The sequence below is a fragment of the Emydura macquarii genome, unplaced genomic scaffold, assembly GCF_026122565.2.
Source record: "Emydura macquarii macquarii isolate MOO-44397 ecotype Brisbane River unplaced genomic scaffold, CSIRO-AGI_Emac_v2 contig_2473, whole genome shotgun sequence".
Lineage (NCBI taxonomy): Eukaryota > Metazoa > Chordata > Testudines > Chelidae > Emydura > Emydura macquarii.
In genome coordinates, this window is record NW_027132610.1 from 5,506,642 (window position 1) to 5,522,324 (window position 15,683).

The window sequence follows — 15,683 nt, forward strand, 5'->3', positions numbered from 1 at the left end:
GTTATTGTGACATTTATGAACTTTCATGTACTTATAGATTCATAGAATAGAATCATAGAATTGTAGGACTGAAAAGGACCTCAAGAGTTCTTCTAATCCACTCCCCTGCACTCAAGGCAGGGCTAAGTATTATCTGTACCATCCCTGACAGGGGTTTTTGTAACCTGCTCTTAAAAACCTCCAATAATGGAGATTCCACAACCTCCCTAGACAATTTATTCCAGTGCTTAACTACTCTGAGAGTTAGGAAGTTTTTCCTAATGTACAATTTAAACCACACTTGCTGCAGTTTAAGCCTTTGATTCTTGTCCTGTCTGCTATCAGATGGCTGGCATGCCTCTCCCTGCACCAGGACACAAGCTGTCTTCCACGTGCTTCAGGAATGTTATTGTCTCTGAGACCTGCTAGGCTACAGTGTGGAGCCATCTACTGATTTTTGTTAAACATTATGCCCTTGACATGAAGCCAGGTCAGACACCAAGTTCAGAAGAGTAGTACTACAGTCCCTGTTTGACTGATGCAACTCATACTTCTCATCTTGCCATCTAGAAAGGGTCCTGCTTGACAGTCACCTACAGTAGAATCCACATTGAAACATACTTTAAGAAAACAGTTACTTTTCTTACAGTAACTGTGGTCCATCCCTGCTTTTTGGAATCCTAAGTGGCATGGACTTTTAATTTCAAGAAGGCACAGGGCACCTGCAGCATTTGTCAGGGCCATGCTATTAAAAAACCCCAAAACTTTGGTCTCATGTGCATGAGGCTCATGTGCACCTGCAGTGGGATCCACATCACAATAACATGGTGAAGAACCACAGTTATTGTAGGGTTAAATAAATTAACTTATATTTTTGTTAAAAAAAACCAATCCAAAACAAAAAGACTACCACACGACAATTAAAAAAAATCCATAGACTGTAGATAAATAAGATCGTAGCCAAAGAACATACAAGGATACTTTTAGTATAATCTGAAATGGAATTTCATTATTTAAGAACAAAAACATTAATTTTTTCCCCATCTTGTCTCAAACACAAATATTATTCACTTTTGGTGGGATTTTCATAAACATTCTGCATTAGCCTAACTTGTTCCCATTGGCTTCAGTGGAAGAAGAGTTAACCCAGCACTGAACAGTTGAAAAACACATCATTAATTTATGCATTTAAAGTGCATTGAGTAGGACAAGCAGGTGAAAGATTGACAGACATATAGGATGGGCTTAAATGGCAGATTGCAACTTTGTTAATTATACCTTAGGGAGGGGTGCTACATTGTCCATCTCAATTCTCATGTACCAGGCATATAATTGATTTCAGTGCATGTTACAGGGCTTTTTCCATAAACGAAACAATAATGCGGGGTAGGCCCTCCTTAGTCTACACCATAGACTCAGTTCAGTTGTGAAATTTCTTTCCTCCTGTATGGGGGGTGGATGGAGTGAGAGAGGCCACAAGACTGGGTGGAGGAACTTCAGTCCTCAGAGACTTCAAGCTCCACCTTTTTGCCATGAGCACAAGGTTCAAATGGATAATCCTGGGTCTCATTTACCTCTGGGAGCTGGCCCTTTTAGCCTTTCTCCACACTGGACACCAGCTGATAGTTGCAAAGAATCAGTCATCATAAAAGACTTATAAGAACCCCAAATCCTATTGCTTCTAACCCATCTGTGCTACCAGGAAGCTGAGAGGAAGGTGAAAAAACCCACCAGGCTACATGCCAGTTTGGCCCAACAGGAAAAATTCCTTCCTGACACCTAAAAACAGATGATCGGTCAAACCAGCAGCATCATAAACAACACAGCTCCTAACTAAAGGGAGGGAGGGCAAGACAGCTAACTGAAGATAAGAGACTTTTGCAAAACCCTGGCTTGGCTCAGACAGGCAAAGGGTTGTGCACAGCAGCCAATTGGTAGGCCCCATCCCAATTAGCCTACCCAATGGCTAAGCAGAGAATGAAGGGGAGGAACTGGGGAGGGCAGCCCCCCTCACAGCCACTCATACATTTGGACTTTCCTCATTCTCCTGCTTTCCAGTCAAAGTTCCTCTTCCATTAAAGATAGTAAGGGGCTATTTCTGTACCTATCATTACATGTCTTAAGGTAGGTAGTGAGGGGCTCCTGCCAAAGGACTTCATAAATTGCACAGAATAAGTGATTTTTATGTCAAGTGTACCAAGATGTAAAGATTGTGATTGTCCCCTAAAATTCTTTGCATTTAAAATGCCGAGTTGGGTGAGTGAGAAGGAAATTGAGAGCCATGAGGTGCTTTTAATTAAACTTATCAAGGATATCATGAAAGAAAAAGCAAAGTGAAACGTATATTCTAAATATAGTACTGTCTTGTAAAAATTGCTACTGCATCGTTGCCATTTTTTCTTTCTGCCCCTTTGCATACAGTATATAATGATTTTTTTCTAGTAGAAATTATTAGAATTAAATATGCATAAATAATATTAAACTAGAAATATCAAGTATAGAAACAAGGGAAAATGATCTTTTGTAGAAAACTGTAGTGATGTGTGAGGTTTAAATACTAAAATTAGTTCTTTATCAAGTACATTGGAAACAACAATAATAATAGATCCCAGAGATCAGTAGAATTATAATATGAAAGTTGATATTAGAATTTGTGGCAACTGACATCAAGAGAAAGGAAATGAATAGATAAAGCAAAGGTGAATCCTTTTTACATAGACAATCTACAATACACTGTAACAATTTGAGTTGTTTTTCTGCATTGGCCAGTAGTGCTTTGAACCTTGAATCAAACTGGATTATTCTTCTCCTTTATCTTTATTCCTTAGAATGTTAACTAGTAAAAATAAAGAGAATCCTATTATATTGAATACTAATACTAATAGTTAATTAAAATATGCTTTCCTTTGAAAGATGGAGGTAAGTGCTGAAATTAGTTTACTGTTGTCAATTTCAATCAGTGCAACAGCTGGTGCTACTATTATTAACTATCAGTGTTCACTGACTTCTTTCCCAGTGGGTAGTTAAAGATACACAGGCACATTGTTAAATATTGGCCTGCTTCTTGGTATCGAGAAATCTAATTTTAATTTATCAATTGTTTTACCTTCTGATCTGAAACTAAGACAATGTTACTTGCTTAATTTAGTTCACATGGTTATAAGTATAATAAATGAGAGTTCATGATTTTAAAATGAATGTCTGTGTTAAATTGCACAGTGTAAGAGTATAAAATTACATGTTATAGATGTGAAATATGTCCGTCACAGGCTGAAAATAAATAATCCATTTTTATACTTAAATGGTGGCTCACCAAAAATATTGTCCTATTTTAAATTTCCAGAGGATACATAGAGTTTTATAGCCTGCTATTCTATTTTAAATGTCGAGTATTTAACTTAATTTACACATTATTTTTAAAAAATAAGTGAGTGTTAGGGTTACCCAGTTAAGGTTTGCTATAATATTAATTTAATCTTGAAGGATGGTGTTAAACTCCTTCTTGTACTTGTTATAGTGCATGTGTCTTGTTTAGTAAGAGAGAATCGCTCAGCTGTTATTGAATGAAGGAACCAGCCCATACCTTAGCACACAATAACTACTTCTGAGAAACTCTAGAACAAAGTTGCTGCAAGCCCCCTTGAACCAATCTCGGTCATTTTCTCTTCTTGAACTGTCAGATAGACCTTGGATTAATCTGTACAACTAAGCTTCCTGCAGATTACAATAACCCAAAGGGAAATCTTTCATCTCCATGTAAAGAAAAGGTGTCCAGCACTTAGCCTAGGAAGATCAAGATGAGAAAACCCATAGCAGTAGCCTTTTCAAGTAATTTACAATCCTATACTGACCAGCACTATAATTTATAGATGGTGTATTAGATGTATTTACTTAGACTTTCACATGTAATATGTCATTCTAAAGCTAAGAAAGTTCTCTACTCTGAAATTTTCTGTTATGAAATATAATGACATATACAAGCCCAAAAGTGTACTTATTTTCTCATGATATAACATATGCTTATCAAAAGAAACTGATTTGATGCATGATAATGCTGCTGAGAACTCATAATTATGTAGATTCATTAGGTCTTAATGTTATTTTTTGATATTAGTGAATACCAGAAGACAGGAGATCTGAGTGACAGAGTATGAAAATTGGAACAAAATGCTACAATATTGGTTGGTATTGGTTGGACTGCAATTTATGATTACAGCCTACCATCATATAATTAATTAGTTTTGTTCATAGCAGAAAGTGGATATGTAAAGGGGGGAATACCACCAGTAGGGGAGAAAAGTTACAGATTCACAATATCTGAAATATTGTTGAAAAGAATTTGGCGATCCTGATTTAACTCTTTATGCTGCTATTCAATTTTGAAATGTTATTAAGCAGATCTGAACAGAAAGAAACTGGATTTCAATAAAAGCGTAATTTTTTCCTTTAGAGAAATAGATGTTAGTGATTACAACAACAGAAATGAGGTCTTCTTTACAAAGTTTCTTTTGGTGAATCTCTTCAGAAGCATTGGCTGAATTAATATTCTCTCTTAATTAAGTCTGCTTTTTGTGATCATCTCTTATTGCAATATGCTGCAAAAGAAAATGTGAGTGTAATTATATGAAGATATATTATAACTTCTCTTCAATAAGGATGACTTCGTTGGCTGACATAAAGGGCTTTTTAGAAATCTTACAAATTGCAACAAATTGCTTGTGGGTTTTGAATGAAATTATTTTCTGTTTGTGGGTTATAGTCATTTTTCATAGATATTTATGAAATCCACAAATGTTTTTGATTTCTTATGATGAAACAAAAGTGAAGTAAATGGTAATTGAATGTAAAGAGTCATCCAGTTTTAGAGTACCAATTTTGAAAGAAGGATATTTGAACCCCATATGTTTTTAAAACAAAACGCATGTTGAAATCCAAAATGGTGACTGCAACTACTTATTAAAGAAAAGAGACACTGGATCAAATCAAGACTGGATGCCTTTCTGGAAGATACACTTTAATTAGACACAAGATTCTGGACTCTATGCAGGAATAACTGGGTGAAAGTCTATGGCTTATGTTACACAGGAGATCAGATTACATGATCTAATGGTCTTTTCAGGCCTTAAAATCCATGTTTTTAGGCATGTTTACCAATCTCTTAATTGTGCTCATGGCTTTTCTCTCACCAATTTATCAATATGCTTCTTGAATTGTGGGCACCAGAACTGGACATAGTGTTCCAGAAGCAGTTGTACTACTGCCAAATACAGAGGTAATTTAACGTCTCTACTTCTACTCAATATTTCTGTGTTTGTACGTCCAAGGATCGCATTAGACGTTTTGGCCATAGTGTTCTACTGGGAGCTCATGTTCCATTGATTATTCACAATGAGCCCCAAGTCTTTTTCAGAGTCCCTGCTTCCCAGGATAGTCTCCCATCCTGTAAGTATGGCCTTCTTTCTTTGTTTCTAGATGTAGGACATTACATTTGGTTGTATGGAAATGTATATGATTTACCTGCATCCTATTTACCAAGTGGTCCAGATCACTCTGTATCAGTGACCTATCCTTTTCATTAAATACTACTCCTCCAATTTTTGTGATATCTGCAAACTTTATCAGTAATGATTTTATATTTTTTCCAAGTCATTGATAAAAATGCTACCCAAATTTGTCTTGTTATTTTATAATTTGATACTGATATTTGGATTGATTTTAAAGTAAGTGAGTTTGTGAGATATCCTGGACCAAATTCACCTATGCTTCAACTTCATTGGTCTCAGTGAATTTCCATCTGCATATATGAGGCCTGAAATTGGCCTATATGTTAATCCGTTTGTTTTTTTTTCATTATATACTTTGAGTGTGATACTCATTCCAGAATACATTGTTTTTTTATTATGGATATATATTATTGTTGGAGGATTTTAATTATCAAAGTATGTATTGTTGTGGAACAATATTAATTATCAAAGTTTTATTTTCCGTTTTACATTGTCATGCCATTTTCTTGGTATAGACATAAATTGATAGTATATTTTTATGAAGCATTTATTGTTCCATTTGACTACTTCCATTGTTTAAAAAAAAAAACTAACAACATGGTTACCCTGAAAATTATATTTTATTGTGATAACAAGTAGGAGTCCTCATTAGTATAATGTGAATGTATTATTTATCATTCAGGACTGAATTTAACCTTTTTCTGATTCCAGTAAGTAGAACTATTGGAAGTTCATAATAGGATATTTTTAAGAGTATCATAATTTCTAGGTCTATTTTTATATCTTAACTTCAGGGAATGTGTAAAAATGTGGGCACTCCCTGTGCACCCCATTTTGACCTGGTGCAGCAGTTCAGGTTTGTCCCACCTTAATTTGCCACAATTGGGGTAGTAGTAGGTTCACTTTAACAGCCTGGCAAGGAGAAACCAACACACACTAACAGACTGCATATCTTCTTTTAATAAGGTTTCAGGACAGGAGCAGTTACACTACACAGTTCATAAGGCCCTCACCTCAAGGGCCTGGTTCAGCTCCCAAACTAAAAGTTCACAAACAAAGTCTCTAGTTACTATAGTGTCCTAGAACCTGCGTGGAAACAACCACAATTCACTGCAGTCTGCATGTTTCTACTCCCCAGTTTCTTGTCAGCTTCCGCTTCCTGTTTATATAGCCCTGCGACAGGGCAGAGCCTCCTTGATTATACCACTGGCTATTCCACCTGTAGGCTCAAGCCTTTCCCTTAAAGGGGTAGTACACTCCTTCACAGTATGTATTTCTTCTTTGTCTTGGGATAAAATATTTCAGCACTTCTTTAACCACAGTCATGATCAATTAATACAAGTTCCATTTGAGCCCTGCCTCCCTCAGGAGTTCATTCATATGTCTATTTATACTCAATACCTGACTGGCAAAGGCCTTCATATTCTTATTTGGAATTCACCCTTCTGAATATCTTATTCCAGATCCTGTATTTTCTTCCTGTTTAAATCCATTCCCTTCTTCAACTTTTTTATCACTTTGCATTCTGCTTGAACTCAGCATCTTGAACTCTGCCTTTATCTTTGTCTTATACAACTTTTCCTCCGGGAAATGTGGCAGTATTTGTCCTCTCTCTTCCTTAGGTTGTTCTGTCCTTTTTATTCTGATATCCCTATCTGCCTCACAACATGATGAATGTCTCTTTCACTGACCTCTGACATCCTTTGCATGGTTTGGATATTAGACTTTTGGAGTGGGGAGCTCATTTCAGCGCCTTTTTGGTTTAGGGCACATGGACTCCTGAGGAACAAAAACAAGATTCAGGCTCTTTTCTTGGCCCTGGAAACCATCATCCCTTCTGAACAAGCAAATTTAATCCAGAATAATAATCAGGTATTTGTTTATCAATGGATGATTTGGCACCAGGGGCCTCTCTTCTTCTGAGGGTTCCTCCTGCGATGTTCTGGATGTGTTTGTGGTTTCTCTCCCTTAAGACTTAACTCCCAGGAAAGATCAATTCCACAATAGACTGGCTCAGTCAGCAACCATTAACCTCCCTTTTTTCAGACTACAGGGATTTCTATGATAGATTTAAGCCAGGTCTACACTACAGAACTATGTCTGTACAACTACATCTCTGAGGGGTGTGAAAAATCCAAACCCCCTGACCCCACCCCCGGGTAGACAGCGCTATGTCGTCAGGTGAGCTTCTCCTGTCAACATAGCTACCACTTCTCAGGGAGGTGGATTAACAACACTGCCGCAACTGCGCTAGCCTAGTTCTGTACATGAAGACAAGCTTTGATATGTCTTTAATCTCAATGACACTTCCCTGATTTTCATAGGGGTGATCACTTTATATCTGACTTATTAGTCCTCATCTTCAAAGGAAGCCTGCATGACACTTTCAAAAGACAAGCCGGGGAGCTTAAATTCACAACTTTGCTAGACACTAAAAATCATGGACTGAATAGAGACACTGGATTTATGGCTTATTACAACAATCTATAAACCACTAAGAATGCCCCCAGCTGCTTCCCCTCCACCCTTTCTTCCCTGTGACTGGAGGGTTGTTAACAGGCCACATCACCTTGAATGGTCCCTTGAAATACATGTTAAATACTTATGCTAAACAATCTGTTACACCTTGTATTAAGCTGTGACGCTCTGAGTATGTTTCCTAGACTTGAAGAATAGCTTTGTGTAAGCTCGAAAGCTTGTCTCTCTCATCAACAGAACTTGGTCATATTAAAGATATTACCTCACCCACCTTCTCTCTCTAATCCAAAGCATTATCCACCAATACATTTTGTTTGGGACTGAAGGATCTGGAATACTGCTTCTCACAATTTACCCAATCCCCAACATATTCAGTAAGAGCTACACATTGTACTGTTTTGCTGATGTCTCATCGTGTTTAATTTGGGGACCTAATGAGTCTATTGTGGACCTACTGGGAATGCCCCCCTATTTTTCAGATTTCCTTTCATAGGAATCCGTTGGATTCACCCTTCCAAATCTTGTGACTCTGAGTTGGTCCATTTGCTTCAGTAAAATTCTCATCTCACTTTGCACTTTGTCACCGGAAGGGACTCTTCCACCTCACTCACTGTACCTATTCCCATATTTGGAAGGCATTTATGAACTAGTGTACTGAGTGCAATATTAATGTCTTGTCTTGTTTCCACCAGTGTGTATTGGCTTTTATGCTAGCTAGATGCAACAAAGGAACTTACTTTACATTCATTCCCTAGTGATTTCAACTATTAGTAGTTTTCTTGCAGCATAAGGGACAATGACTCCCACCCTATACCAGTGTATTATTTTATTCCCGTTTATTAGACACCCTTCTACTACTCTGCTAATGCTCATTTGGATTTGTCTTTGATTTGTCAAGTAGTAACAATTCATCTTTTTTGAAACTCTGGAAGCAATTTCCCTTAAGCTGGTATTTCTCAAGGTAGTGTTTTGTAGCAACTTCCACGAGAAGAGTTGGGGAGCTGAATGCCTTATTTGTCTTATTTCCTTATTCCTCTATCTTCATTTTTTCCTTTCTAGGGTTGTCCTCCATCTTGCACTTGAGTTTAACCCTAATGTGAACCCTACATTTCATATCAACATATCTATGGTTTGCCTTAACCTTGAGTCTTTTCAGAAAAAGAGACTGTACTTTCTGGAGGTTTAAACATTCTCTTTACCTGGTATTGCCAAAAATGTATTAACATGAAGCATGATTCGTTTGCTTTGAGGCTCCAATCAAGAAATGGCATTTTAATATAATGAGTCCCTTAAAGAGAAAAATGCTTCTAAGACAACTCTTCCTTGATGGATCAAAGATTGCATCTTGCTGACCTGTGAACAGACTAATGATTGTAAGATGGCTATATCATAATTCATTGGTCTCATCTATCATACAATTATGGAAATAAATGACTAGAGAAGACAATCTATAGTTTTCTCCTTTTGCTTTCTCTCTATGTATTACTTGAAAATTAGGCCAAGATTTGCCAAAGTGACTAGTGATTTTGGGTGCTGTAATTTTGGGGTGGCAGACTTGAGATGCCTTTAAAGGAGCCTGAATTTCAGAGAGAGGGATGCTTAACACTTTCAGTAAATCAAGCCCCTTTAAGGCATTTCAAGTCAGGGACCTAAGATTTGGTGTACCCAAAATATAGCCAATTTTGAAAATCTTGGCTAGGCTTTAAGACGATGCAGGAACCTAAAGTAATGTTAAAAAAATCAGGTTAGAAGTCTTTTGCTGCCTCTTTTGACTCTGAGCCAAGTGATGAAAAGCAATTTTTCTGATTAGATGACAAAGATTCTTTCTATCAGAAAGGATATAATAAATGATGAAAAATAGATATATATGAAAAATAAAAAGTAAAGTGATGATGTATGTTTTAAATAGCATTTTAGCAGTACTTATTCACAAATATACAACCATTAAGTATAGTAGATTCTGATGCAGCGCTTAAGTTTGTGTTGACAGTGACAACCTTTCCAGCCATTGCAGTAACAGTTATGATGTACAATGTGGTTAGCTGTGGTGAACTCATAGTTATTATGCAGATTTGCATTGATCTGTATGCAAACACTTCAGTAGGGTGTATTACTTTCTCAGTGTTTGTTCCCAAAAATTACACTGCAGCCCTCTCTTTTTAGCTAATGACACTAGTTTACAGTGCAAACTATAATATGCTATATAATATGCAAATCCCAAGCACATTATTGTGACATATAATTTAAGGACAATAGCATATATTTGATATTGTTTGTTGGGGTTGAAAAGAGGGAGAAAATGCTTCCAGTCATACCAGCTTGGGTTTTTCCTGCCTGTTTGACTTTAATCTGAATGCTTCTCCAAATGGGGTCCGGATATTTCTCTACTCCTTTTTTCCTGGAATCACTATTTCCCCTAAATCATTCTGCCTCAAGCAGAAAATTATTTATTTCAGCCTGTAATCTTTACTCAGTGGGTAGATAAGAGGTGTTCGAAAATCTGCTGCTATCCTCTCCAAAATCAAAGCATATCACTGTCATGTGCTTGAGGTCCATCAGACTGGGAAGTCAGAGTTCTAATCTACTTCTGCATACTGGCATTATATAGTGACTCCTACAAGTCAGGTATCCTGCGCTCTGTAAACACAGTTTTGATGAGGATTATGTTCTGTAAAGCTATTCATTTTAAATTGTTCAGCTTCATTCCCCTCTTGAACCAGAACCTGTGTTCCAATTAGGACTAAATCAAGATTTGCCTGTCACCTTATGAGTTATAGGCCTAGCTGCTCCAAGAAGCAGTCATTAATGGTGTCTAGAAATTTTATCTGCAACCTATCCTGTCATGACATGTATCCGGTCAATATGGGGGTAGTTGAAATCTCCCATTATGACTGAGTTTTCTATTTTTATAGCTTCTTTAATCTCCCAGAGAAATTCATAATCACCATCACCATCACCATCCTGGTCAGGTCGTTGGTGGTATATTCCTTTTGCTATACTCTTATTATTTATGCATGGGATTTCAAATTGTGGTACAATTTGATTAATTAAAGATTTTGACTATATTTGACTCTATGCTTGCTTTCACATATAGTGTCACTCCCCCACTAGCAAGACCTACTCTGTCATTCCTATATATTTTGTATCTTGATATTACCATGTCCCATTCATTATCATCATTCCACCATGTTTCTATGATGCCTATTATATCAATATTTTCATTTCATAACAGGCATTCAAATTCACCCATCTTAGTATTTAGACTTCTAGCATTTGTATACAAGTACTTATAAAATTTGTCAGTACAGTACTCCTCACTATAACGAACCTGTCGTTATCCAAGTCATTTGTTCGTTATATCAAGGGTTTTGTAATAGTGAAAGAATCCTGCTCCTCCAGCCCTGTAGTTGCGGAGGGAGGTTGAAAGCTCCTCCAGCCCTCAAAGCAGTGGCGGGGCTGGAGGGGTTGTCAGCTCCCACTGCAGCTGCGAGGTTGGAGGAATTGCCCGCCGTGGCCATGGGGCTGGAGGAGCTGTCAGCTGTAGCGCATAGGGCTAACTTGCCTTTACTATACTCACTGCCTTCCCGTCATGATATTTAGCTGCTTTTATTATATTCAGCAATAATGCAAGGAACATACAGGTCTGTATCCTATAAGACGTTTAGCTTCAGTAAGTTAGCATAAGGCTTGAGGCCTATGAACTTGGAACAGATAAATATCACAACAGAAAACCCCAAGTATTGGGGAACTGAAAATAGAGTGTTTAAGGAGAATTTCTGAGCACAGGAACAACCAGCCAAAAGAGTGTCCAGAGACAGCCTAATTTGGCAATTAACTGATCTTTGACTTCTAGTGGTAAATATGCCCAATGGCCTATGATGGGATGTTAGATGTGGTGGGTTCTAAGTTACTACAGAGAATTCTTTCACAGAAGTCTGGCTGGTGAGTCTTGCCCACATGCTCAGGGTTTAGCTGATTGCCATAAGAAGGAATTTTCCCCCAAGGCAGATTGGCAGAGGACCTGGGTCACTTGCTGAAGGATTCTCTGTACCTTGAAGTCTTTAAACCATGATTTGAGGACTTCAATGACTCAGTCATAGGTTAGGGATCTATTGCAGGAGTGGATGGGTGAGGTTCTGTGGCCTGCACTGTGCAGGAGGTCAGACTATATGATCATAATGGTCCCTTCTGACCTTAAAATTGATGAGTCTATGAGCAAGAGTCCAACCATAAGAGTGTCATGGCAATGAATAGACGTATATAACAGGTACATGAGCTATATCCACAGATACCTAACCACAAGAGGGCCATGGTAACCAATTAACATATATGATAAGTTGAAATAATTGATACTAACCTATAGGAGAAGGACACTCCAACATTAGTAAGATGATGCTATAAAAATAAGGAAAAGGGGAAAACTCCTATTGAATATGCATCAAACATAGACATGTCCGCATATCATATTATAAAAGTTACATCCTGACCTTGGGGTAGTAGGAGAAGGAAACATTGTCCTTGGGAGGTGCCAGAATGTTGGCCATTGGTGAAGAGGGGGAAGGTGATGGTGATGAGGAAGATGGTGGCTAACATTTCAGGTTGTTATGCAAGGGATGGTGTGAGTATATGGATGTGCAGATGTACATTCTGTAGTATCTCTATCTACCTTACTGAGTTGGAGTGTTTGTGACTGTTAAATGTATTAATAAACTATTTGTAAATATAGGAAAATTTCCTATAGTGTGAGTGCACATCGGGGTATCCAAATATATAATAATTTGAATAATACTGGGCCTAATCTTGGGACAGGAATCTGTCAACCCTCAAAGTGATAACTGGGAATACTTAAGTAATCAATTTAATCAATATATAATTTATAGATCAGGCTGCACAGCTCCCGTCGCAGCTGCAGGGCTTGAGGTGGGATCCAGGAACCAGGTTCATTATAACCAAAGATTTGTTATTATGAAGGACATTATAGAGAGTGTGTACTGTATTTAGTTACCTGCCCCCCGGTGGTATAATTGAATGGGACTCTTTTTTATCTGATTGTTTCTCTTCAGCTTCTACTTGTACTTTCTCAGCTTTTTATATCAGCTTGAGCATTTTCAGCAACCAAAAATATTTGTCTGCCAAGATTGTGAGATTAGCTGGATTTATAACAGCAACAAATCAGAGGCAATATTATTACATCACAGCTGTAGCAAGATAATGTTGTGAACTGTGAGTGATCAAATACACAAACTGTTACACCAATTTTTATTTCAGTATGGAATAAAAGATAGCCATTGCAATGTTATAGCTTTTTTAACTAAGAAGAGAGAGAGAAATTGGATGAATATTATAATTATGCAAGAAAGGTAGGCATACAATAATGCATAAACTTCTGTTTAATTGTAATCCTTGACTATTTTCTCTGACTTGTAGTTTGGTAGAAAGCTACAGAACCAAAAGACAGATATTTCTAGAGCTGGGGATCAGAACTGTGAACCACTTGCTTGTTACAGACACAGCATGGCTCTCTGCAGGAGACTTGGAAAGAACTTCCCTAATGAGTTAGAATAATTCAGCAGCTGGGCAAGAATGTAGTTTAATCACATTTTTTAAATTCTGTGTACTGAGCATAGTGATCTAATTCCCAGGAGTAAATTCAAAATTGATAAGAAACCTCATATGAATCCTATCTGAAGAAACTCTCATTTGTGAATATACTACTGTGGGGAAATGGACATGTTTTCTTATGGAAGAGCCTAGAGAACTTAAATGGCTCTCTAGCACTATGGGAAATACTTCACTGTACAAAATCTGTTTACTTCCTGAGGTTTTTGGGGTTTTTTCCCAACCTTTATATCAGTGGAGCGGAGACAGATGTTACTCACTCTTTGTTTTTGATAAACAGCTTCAGCTGTTGAGTTTTTATTCTCTTAGCTCAAAAGTAAAATTTTATAAATTGTCTGAACTATTGTTAGTCTCCATACTTTGAAGGTGTAAAGTAGTGACAGTCTTCATCTTTTAAGGGAAAGTAAATAACTAATTTTCTGGTAAATAACTAATTGCCTTTCAATTTTAGTAAGTGCTTCCTTGAAAACTATAATGTAGTGTAACTGAAGATGTTTAACCCTGGGTACTAGTGTATATTTCTATTGGTAGAACATCTTTAAATATTTATTCTGATAAAGGGTTGAGCAAACATGTTTTCCTTTGCAGTTTTAAAAATTGTTTTCCTCCTTCATATACAGGTAATGAAACCTAACACACCTTGGCATTCCAGTAATACGCAGTTTAGTACTGCAGCAAGCTAGTTGTAATAGTTACTGCATATATAAAATACTGGAATGTATGTTGTGATTAAATTGGTTTTTAAAGCAAAAAAGAATATATAGTACCTCTTGGAATTTTAAAAAAATCCTAAATTTTTAGTTGTATTATCAACAGTATCTTCAGCATACTGATAGTTTACATCATTATACACTAAAATTATTGCTATTTGGGTTGCAGACTATGACATGAATAGAGTAATATTTTCAAGTGGGATTTTTTTGTTAAAATATTATGAAAAGGAGACAAAAATGTTGCTATTTTATGTTATCATGCAGTAAATTGGAGCCTAATAACGATAACAATTAAGTAGTAGACATGCTAAAACAATCCCACATTCTGTGCACTGAAAGGTAAAATACAACAGTAATTTAAACAATAAAATGAGACATCTTTAAACTGTTTTCCAGGTCTGACTTGTTACTTGCCATTTAAAAAGTATTTTAATACTCACATTTGATTTTGTTTTTCTCTTACAGAATTTTTTAAAATAATTAATTTACATAGTTAACAAATCTCTTTTCCCCCCCTTCTGTAGCAGATGGTACGTGAACAATACACCACAACAACACAAGGCACTAGCCTTGAGAGGCCGGAGAACCAATATGTCTACAAAATTGGCATTTATGGCTGGAGAAAGCGTTGCCTCTACTTATTTGTCCTCCTCCTGCTTATCGTCCTAGTTGTGAACTTTGCTTTGACAGTTTGGATTCTTAAAGTGATGTGGTTTTCTCCAGTAAGTGTCCTCTTTAATTTTCCATTCTCTTTCTAGTCCTTGTTAATCTTATTCTCCTCCTTTGCTTGCCCTATGACCTCACCTATTTCATTTGTATACCAGTTTCTTACATAATAAGCTTGTCTTTTTCTTACCTCATTAATTAGAATTTCCCATTATGTTGGAATACATGCACAATATCCATCCTTTACAACATTCATCACTCTATACATTTTAAGTCATTGGTTTTAGATGATGGTTATGTTGATGACCTTACATCTGCAGTTAATTCAAACAGTTCTGTCAGAGATTTTATTTACTGTTGCCTCACAGTGTGATTTTTTTCTGCCCTTTACAAAGTGTGATTGCTCTAGTTTCATTTATACCTCCAGAATTCTTTAGTGTTCAAATGTTGTCACTAGTTCAGCTTCTTTTCCTATCTGCACTCAAATTCTGATTTTGAATCACCTATTTCCCCACTATTTAGGATTTAGAAATTGATTAGGCAAATTAATAAATTAAAAGACCAAAGACATTGAAACTACTTTATGTTTTAGGTTAAGCAACTATATTGCTCAAAAAGAAATGTAATAATTTTTCACTACAATATGTATGTTATTATTTATCATGTAATTTTTAAATAGTAGTTTAAGATGTAACTTAGATTAAGTCCGCAAGATGAAGCTTGA

The 15,683-nt window shown here is 36.7% G+C and overlaps 1 protein-coding gene across 4 annotated transcripts in view; it reads left to right on the forward strand.

The window, feature by feature from the left end:
* Positions 1–15,683, forward strand: part of SGCG (sarcoglycan gamma) — a 150,469-nt gene that overhangs the window by 15,525 nt on the left and 119,261 nt on the right. The window contains exons 1-2 of one of the 4 annotated variants that reach the window (XM_067562869.1): positions 2,051–2,103; positions 14,818–15,015. In XM_067562869.1, coding sequence (XP_067418970.1) covers positions 14,821–15,015 — 195 coding nt within the window. In that variant the 5' untranslated portion in view covers positions 2,051–2,103; positions 14,818–14,820. Of the gene's footprint in view, positions 1–2,050; positions 2,104–2,669; positions 2,679–4,137; positions 4,161–14,817; positions 15,016–15,683 lie in introns of those variants that run through there. The other 3 variants (XM_067562870.1, XM_067562871.1, XM_067562868.1) reach the window with 3 other exon arrangements.